This window comes from Falco naumanni, chromosome 20 (genome assembly GCF_017639655.2).
Source record: "Falco naumanni isolate bFalNau1 chromosome 20, bFalNau1.pat, whole genome shotgun sequence".
NCBI classification, from domain to species: Eukaryota; Metazoa; Chordata; class Aves; order Falconiformes; family Falconidae; genus Falco; species Falco naumanni.
In genome coordinates, this window is record NC_054073.1 from 2,941,825 (window position 1) to 2,950,279 (window position 8,455).

Here is an 8,455-nt window from a genome sequence, read left to right on the forward strand (position 1 = left end):
GCCGCGCTGCCTCCTCCGGACCGGGGCCGGGAACCGGGAGCCGGCGCGGGGGCAGTGTCTTGGTCGCCCGGGTGGAACTACAGCTCCCAGCAGTCCCTGCGCCGCCCGCCGGAAGTTCCGCCCCCGCGCAGGAAGGGGCTCTGGGCCGCGACCGCCCCCTGGCGGGGATGGGGGGGCAGCCGCCGTGGGGCCACGTGGGCGCGGGCGCGCGCGTCTGCGGGGGCTGCCACGCACATGGACACACGCGTGTGCAAGGGCCACCCGAGGTGCGGGGACACGCGTGTGCAGGGACTGACACGCACATGAACGCATGCGTGTGCAGGGGTTGCCATGCACATGGACACATGCGTGTGCAGGGGCCACCTGGGGTGTGGGGACACACATGTGCCAGGGCTGCCACGCACATGGACACATGCCTGTGCAAGGGCCACCTGGGGTGTGGGGACATGCGTGTGCAGGGGCTACCATGTGTGCGGGGACACACTTGTGCAGGGGCTGCCACGCACATGGACACACGCGTGTGCAAGGGCCGCCCAGGGTGCGGGGCACGCGTGTTCAGGGGCTGCCCCGGCCCCGCGCCGTGTGTCCCGGGTCCCGCCGCCCCCGGGCGGGGCGGGGCTGGGCGCTGGGAGCACCCGGTGCAGGTCCATGTCCGCGGTACCGGGGCGCTGCCGGCTTGGGCTGGGGGCACCGGGAAGGCGCCGGGGCGATGCTGGTGTGCTGGACGGGAGCGGGGCTCCGGTGCCGGTGGATGTCGGAGGTACCGGTGCCAGATTGGGGCGGGGCCGCCGGTCCCGACTGACGTCGGAGGTCCCGGTCCCGGTGCCGGGCGGGCTCAGGGGTACCGGTAACCAGGGTGCCGGACTGAGGCGGGGCCGCCGGTCCCGGTCCCAGCTGATGGAAGTACCGGCCCTGATGCCGGTGGATGTCGGCAGTCCCAGTGCCGGATTGGGGCGGGGCCGCCGGTGCCGGTGCATGTCGCCGGTGCCGGGACACCAGGCGGGGTCAGGGGTATCGGTGCCCGTCCCGGTGCCGGATTGGGGCGGGGCCGCCGGTGCGTGTCGGCACTCCGGGGTACCGGGCGGACTCGGGGGTGCCGGTGCCGGGGTACCGGGCGGGCTCGGGGTTACTGGTGCCGGTCCCGGTGCTGGATTGGGGCGGGGCCGCCGGTCCTGGTGCCGGTGCCTGTCGCCGGTGCCGGGCGGGTTCGGCAGTGCCGATGCCGGTGCCGGGGTGCTGCCCCCCAAGGGTTAATGGCACTCGGGGAAGTTGCCGGGCGGCGGCGCGGCGCGGATTGGCCCGAAGTTGGCGGGGCGGGCCGGGCCGTGCCGAGCCCCGCCGTGCCGGGCCGCCCCCGCCCCCCGCCGGCCCCCGCCCGGCCCCGCCGCCCCCCGCCGCCGCCGGCGGAGCCATGCGCCCCGCGCCGCTGCTCGGGCTCCTGCTGTGGGCGCCGCTGCTGTGGCCGCCGCCGGTGCGCGGCCTCCGCCACCCCGTCCACTGGAACGGCAGCAACCCCAGGTAGCGCCGCCGGCCCCGCCGCCTTTGTGCGCCCCGGGCCCTGCCGAGCCCCGGGCCCGCGCCGCCGGGGGGGTCGGGGCGGCGGGCGGGGGGCTCCCGGGAGGGGCGGAGCCGGCGGGCACCGAGCCACCGGGCAGAGCCGGTGCTCCCGAGCCGGTGAGTAGCGCCCGGTGGTACCGCGCCCCCGGGTGGTGCCGAGCCACCGGGCATCCCCGGCAGCACTGAGCCCCGGTGGGCCAGCGAGCAGGTGAGTGTGCCCCGGTGGTACTGAGCCACCGGGCACCCCTGGGTGGTACCGAGCCGGTGAGTACCCTCGGCGGTGCTGAGTACCGAGCGAGTGCGTACCTCCGGTGGTGCTGAGCCCTGAGCAGTGGCGAGCCACCGGGCACCCCTGGGCATTACCAAGCCGGTGAGTACCCTCGGTGGTGCTGAGTACCAAGCCGGTGAGTATCCCCGGTGGTGCTGAGTACCAAGCCACCGGGCATCTCTCGGTGGTATCGAGCCAGTGAGTACCCCCAGTGGTGCTGAGCCCCCAGCAGTACCAAGCCACTGGCTATCCCCAGTGGTACCAAGCCCCATGGTGGTACTGAGCTGGTGTGTACCCTGGCAGTACTGAGCCCCAGGGTGGTACTGAGCCCGTGAGTACCCCAGTGGTACTGAGCCCTGGGTAGTACCAAGCCCCATGGTGGTACTGAGCTGGTGTGTACCCTGGCAGTACTGAGCCCCAGGGTGGTACTGAGCCCGTGAGTACCCCAGTGGTACTGAGCCCTGGGTAGTACCAAGCCCCAGGTGGTGCTGAGCCCCTAGGCATCCCCAGAGAGTGCTGAGCCAGTGAGTACCCCTCGTGGTGCTGAGCCCCAAGCAGTACGAAGCTACTGGCCATCCCTAGTGGTAACTGAGCCCCAGGGTGGTACTGAGCCGATGAGTACCCCAGTGGTACTGAGCCCCAGGGTGGAACTGAGCCGATGAGTACCCCAGTGGTACTGAGCCCCAGGGTGGTACTGAGCTGATGAGTACCCCAGTGGTACCAAGCCCCAGGCAGTGCTCAGCCCCAGGGCATCCCCAGGTGGTACCAAGCTGGTGAGCACCTCCAGTGGTGCTGAGTCCTGAGCAGTACCGAGCCACTAGTCATCCCTGGTGGTACCGAGCCCCAGGTGGTACTGAGCGGTGAGTACCTTGGTGGTGCTGAGCCCCTAGGCGTGCCCTTGCAGTAGCAAGTTGGTGAGTACCCCCGGTGGTGCTGAGCCCTGAGCACTGCTGGTGGCACTGAGCCCTGCATGGTATCGAGCAGTACCAAGCGGGTGGGCAGTTCTGGTGGCACCAAGCCCCCAAGGGTGCCAAGCCAGCAGGCAGCCCCGGTGGCACCAAGCCCATGGTGGCATCAAGCCCCCGGTGGTACCAAGCCGGTGGGCACTCCCAGTGGTGCCAAGCCCCCGGTGGTGCCAAGCTGTGCTGAGCCCGGGCACCCGCGGTGGTGCTGAGCTTGGGGTACCCACAGGTGGCACTGAGCCCAGGCGCACTTGCCCGGCACGGGGCTGGTGGGCACCAAGCCTGGGGTCACCCTGGGTGGCACCAAGCCGGTGCGTGGCATTGCCAGGACCATGGGTCCCTGTGGCAGATGTGCCCGCTGGTGGGGGGCTGTTGGGCACAGCGCAGGCCCCCCCCCAGCCAGGGGTGCTGCCCACTGGCTCTGCCGCCCTCGGTGGGCTGGGGTCCATCCTCCTCCTCCTCCATTTTAGGCATTTCCCAGCTCGGCACCGCCGGTGAGCGGGGCGGCAGGGTTGGGGTGCTGTGCCGGGGGCTGCACTCCCTCACGGGGGTCTCATGCCCTGGGCACGCACTGAGCAGGGCTGTGGGCACCCACGCTGCCTGCCCCCCCCCCTGCGGCTGGGAGACGTGGGAACCCACGTGTGGGTGCCCTGGGGGGGGGCTGTGTGCCCCTCGCAGGGTCAGGGCAAGGCCCCAGCCCCCAGCAGCTCTCGGCCCTGCCCGGGCTCGTCCTGGCCAGCGTCGCCTGGCGGGATGCTCTGACTCAGCGGGATCCTGCGCCTGGTCCTGTCTTCGAAGAGCCCCCGGCCTTGGGGGGGGCAGCGGGGGCCAGAGCCTCCCCCCCCCCGGCTCCACGGCACTGCCAGCCCGTGATTAATGCGCCGGCCCCTGCTGCAGCTGGCAGGGGGTTGTGCTGGTGTAACCGGTGCCTGTGCCTGCGCTGGGGCGGAATGGGGGGGCTGGAGCTGGCCGGGGCCCCTGCAGCAGCCCCCTCCCCAGTAGGACAGGGCAGCCCCTCCAGCGGGGTGGCAGCCCCGTCCCTGCCACTGCGCTGCTGGTGAGGCCGGAGCCCTGCTGGTACGTGCCCAGATGCGGGCATGGGGTGGAGGGTGCTGCCCTGCTGGGGCTGGGAAGGGGAGGGGGCTTCTGCTCTCTGTCCCGGGCAGGCAGGGCCAAGCGTGTGCACATGCATGTGTGTGTGTGTGTGCACGCGTGTGTGTGCCTGCAGAGGTGGCTGCTCCACCCCGGCCTGGCCGCGCGTGCTGTTTGCACAGGCGTGAGCTCATGCCATGCCGGCAGCCACGCCGAAGCCTGCCTGCCCGTGCAGGTACCCACGCCGGGCCCCCTCCCCTGCCTGCCCCGCTGGCGGAGCCCCCCGTGCCCGCTGCCCTGGCCAGCCCCCCTCCCCGTGAGCACCGTGCTGGTGCAGGTGGCATCACCGGGGCGGCCCCTCTGGGGTGTCAGTGCCGATCAGTGCTGGGGGTGGTGAGGCGGGCGCCTGGGGCGAGGGGCTTTGTGCCCCCGGCCAGCGTGGCTGGGCTCCCCCCGGCCGCCGCGGCCAAGCCCATTCAGCTCCAGTGGCCCGCGGCTAATCCGAGCTGATGCCTGGTGGCCTAGAGCGGAGACTGGTGCCCAGCAGCTCTTCCGCCAAAAGCACATCTACCTGCTGTGCTGGGGTGGGGGGTGGTGGGGTATCCCTCGGGGGGGGGCAGCGGGACCCCCAGCGCCCGCTCCCCGGCTTGCCCTGCCTGGCAGGTTCCTGCGGGACGACTACACCATCCAGGTGGCCATCAATGACTACCTGGACATCTACTGCCCGCACTACGAGGGGGCTGTGCCCGCCGGCCGGGCCGAGACCTTCACGCTCTTCATGGTGGACCGGGAGGGCTATCGCGGCTGCTACCAGAGCCCCGGCGCCTTCAAGCGCTGGGAGTGCAACCGGCCCCTGGCGCCCTTCAGGCCCGACCGCTTCTCCGAGAAGATCCAGCGCTTCACCCCCTTCTCGCTCGGCTTCGAGTTCCAGCCAGGAGAAACCTACTACTACATCTGTGAGTCCACCCAGGGCGGGGGGCTGTGCGCGGCCGGGGGTGGGTGTCACTGGGGTTGGGGTGGACGGGGGACTGGGGTGAGTGGGGAGGGTCTGGCTGCACCTGAGTGATCCAGGGGCTGGATGCAGCTGGGGTTAGGGTGCATGGAGGAGGATTGGGGTGCACCAGACGAGCAGGGTGCACCAGGATGTGGGTGCATCCAGGGACTGGGGTGCAGCTGGGGATGTGGATGCAGCTGGGGTTGAGATCATGGTGGAGGATTGGGGTGCGCAAGGGGGTTGTGGTGCACCCAGGGATGTGGGTGCAGCTGGGGTTAGGACGCATGGAGGAGGACTGGGGTGCACAAGGGGCTCAGGGTGCATGGAGGATGTGGATGCCGCTGGGGTTGGGGTGCAAGGAGGAGGACTGGGGTGCACCAGACAAGCAGGGTGCACCAAGGATGTGGATGCATCAGGGATTGGGGTACACAAGGGGTTTGGGGTGCCACCGGGTTTGGGGCATGTGGGAGGGCCAGGGTGTGGCAAGGATCGGGGTGCAGCAGGGCCAGGGGTGTGAGGGGGGTCTGGGTGTAACTGAAGTTGGGGTGAATGGGGGGGCTGGATGCGGGTGGGTTGGGGTGAGTGGGGAGGGTCTGCCTGCACCCGAGGATCCATGGGCTGGATGCAGCTGGGGCTGGGGTGCATGGAGGAGGATTGGGGTGCACAAGGAGCTCGGGGTGCATGGAAGATGTGGATGCAGCAGGGGTTGGGGTGCATGGAGGAGAACTGGGTGCACTGGGGATGTGGATGCAGCTGGCATTGGGGTGCACGGAGGAGGATTGGGGTGCGCCGAGGATGTGGATGCAGGGGGGTCTGGCTGCACTTGGAGTCGGGGCACATGCAGAGGGGGGTGCACAGGGGAGTCTGGATGCCGTCGGGTGTTGGGGTGCGGGGGTTGTGTTTGGCTGCACCCAGCGATCTGGGTGCAACAGAGATTGGGGTGCACAGTGGAGGGTCGGGGTGCAGGGGCTCATGGTGCGGGGTGGGGGCACGGGGGTGCCGGGCGCGCGGTCCGCCGGCAGGGGGCGCCCCCGGCTCGGCCGTCGGGGGGCCCGGGGCGGGTGGGGGGGCAGTGCGGGGGGGGGGCCCCACTGATGTGTCCCCTCGCCCCAGCTGTCCCTAGCCCCGAGAGCGCCGGGCGCTGCCTGAAGCTGCGCGTCTCCGTCTGCTGCAGAGGCACCAGTGAGTCCGGCTGGGGGGGCGGCTGCACCCCACAGCTCTGGGGTTTCCCCTCCCCTGCCTCTGGGGCAGCCCGGTCCCCTCGGGGGTACCGGGGCCCCGGTGGCGACACCGCGTGTCTCCGGGGAGCCGGTCACTGACACCGTTGGGGTTTGTTTCAGCTCCAGAGCCAGCAACAGAGGTTCCAAATTCGCAGCCCCGTGGGCGTGGGGGGCCAGAGGGTGAGTATGGGGGAGCTGGGGGGAGGGGGGGGCTGGGGGCTGGGGGCTGGCTCGCCCTGACCTCTGCTCCTGCCCTGGCAGATGCCGTGTCCGCCCAGGGCATCACAGCCCCGCTGCAGCCCCGCGCCCCTTGTCTGGTGCTTGCGCTCCTGGCCCTGCTCTGGATCTGACCCTCAGCGCTGCCCATCGAGGGGAGACGGGCTGCTCTGCCCCACCGCCCGCTTCCAGACTCTTCCTCCACTGCCACCCACACCCTCCCCGAAGCCCATGGGGCAGCCCTGGGCCACAACTTGCCCACTGGACCTCCACAGAGCCAAGCCAGGGCTAGGAGCTCCGGACTGGAAGGTGAGGGGGGACAGGGGGCTCCGGGGCAGTGGGTGCCCGGGGGCTGGTCCCCCTTGCTGCACCACAGCATCCCCTGACGGGGCTTTCTTCCTCCCAGGGACCTCGCTTCCCGCCGGCATTGCCGCACATCGGCCCCACCGGCCACCCTGCCCCGGTGCTGGGCTCCCTGCAGCTCAGCGGCCGCCTGCCCCGCCACCTGCTCTGCCCCAGGGCCGTCGCCTCATCTTGTGCCTTCCCCCATGGACCCCCCGCCCCAGGGGGCTGGGGACCCCCAGGCCCCAGAGCAGGGTGGCAGCTCCTCCGGGCGCTGGATGGAGGCAGATGCCCGGTCCCCTCTGCTGCCTTGTCCTCCAACGAGGACACACTGATCTGTCTTCTGGGAAGACGCTGTCCTCCGTGCTGTCACCAGCCCCTACGGTTTGGTTTTAACCCCTGGTAGTGACTGAGCCGAGCAATACAGTGTTTGCAAGATCGCTGCGCCCTTGGGCTCTGAGCCCCCACCCCTGGCCTCGCGCTGCCTGCGGTCCCCCCCTGCCCACGGTCCTTGTCCCCACAGTCCTCATCCCCGTGGTCCTCATCCCCACAGGGATACTGGGGCATGGGCCAGGGTGGCTGCTCCCCGGGGGTCCCTGCCCCTCTCCCCCAAACGTTTAAGGCCGGGGGGGGGGGGGGGTAATTGCAGCAATTTGATATTGAGACGTCGGCTCATGTCACAGGGAGAGCTTTAATTACAGATGAGCTGCCTGCAGTTAGCGCCTGCCAGTGGGACCCAGAGCCGGCTGCTGGCGCCTGGGGTGGGATGGGGGTGAGAGGGGGTGGTGGGGTTGGGTCGCTCACCTGGAGCCCCCAGCTGGGTGCCCTGAGCACCCTTGGGTGGGCTTGGGCAGCCTGTGGGGCAGTGGCCAGCCGTCCGTCTGTCCATCTGCCCGCTGCACACCCCGTTAGGATGCACCACGGAGTGGGGGGCTGCGGGACCCACGGCTGGGCTTTCACCTCTCGCTGATGGGGCACCCAGGTCACGGTGGGGGCCGATCTGGTGGCACTGCTGGGGCCGTGGCTCCGGTGCAGCCATGGGATGGAGCCGGCAGCGGCGCGCCCCAGGCTTGGCTGCCCGCAGAAGGGTTGCTTGAGGCTCCTGCAGCAGCTCCTGGCCCCTCACCCCATGGGTGCAGCCCCCCGCTGCCCTCCTTGGGGGCCCCAGCCAGGACCGGGCTCCCCATGGTGCTGCCAGCAGCTGGGCGCCCACAGCCCCCTCCCCGCGCAGGCGTTGCCGGCCGCCTGCCGCAGTGGTGCTGGGCACGTCAGACAGGTTTTATGGCTTCTCGGGAGAAACTGCTTGGCAAGAGGCTGAGCAAAAGCATCGACCGCGCTGTGCCCCTCCCCCCTACGCCGCTGCCTGCCCTTCCCCCGCTGCACCCCACCCTTGCACAGGCAGGGGCACCCCATCCCCATGGAGGACAGTGGGGCCTGGCTCCACCACGGGGTCCGCAAAGGCCCCCAGGAGTGGGGGTGATACCGGGGGGGGGGGCATACCCAAGGGACCACTATGTGGGATGCTGGGAGCAGCCGTGCCCCGAGGGATCCCCAGGTGGGGATGCTGCGCAGGGGCATCCCCCAAAGGGCCCCCGTGCGGGGATGCTGGGGGTGCCCTGCAGAGACCCGATGCTGGGATCTGCACCCTGTGGGACACCCAGATGGGTATGCCAGGGGATGTGGTGCCCTGTGGGGACACCCGTGCAGGGCTCTGGGGGGCTGCTCATCTTGCCACCCCTGCCCCAGCCCCCTGGGACTTTCCCAGGTGAGGCTGAGGGATCTGGGGGGGGACCCAAGGGTGGGT

General features: G+C 70.7%; 1 protein-coding gene across 1 annotated transcript; it reads left to right on the top strand.

Moving 5' to 3' along the window:
- The first annotated feature begins 1,392 nt into the window (after window positions 1-1,392).
- EFNA4 (ephrin A4) lies at window positions 1,393-7,366 on the top strand. Its single transcript, XM_040618904.1, has 6 exons — window positions 1,393-1,518; window positions 4,543-4,835; window positions 5,987-6,055; window positions 6,214-6,273; window positions 6,355-6,618; window positions 6,716-7,366. The coding sequence occupies exons 1-5, from the start codon at window positions 1,412-1,414 to the stop codon at window positions 6,441-6,443; spliced, it is 618 nt and encodes a 205-aa protein (XP_040474838.1). The 5' UTR covers window positions 1,393-1,411; the 3' UTR covers window positions 6,444-6,618; window positions 6,716-7,366.
- Window positions 7,367-8,455: the final 1,089 nt, after the last annotated feature.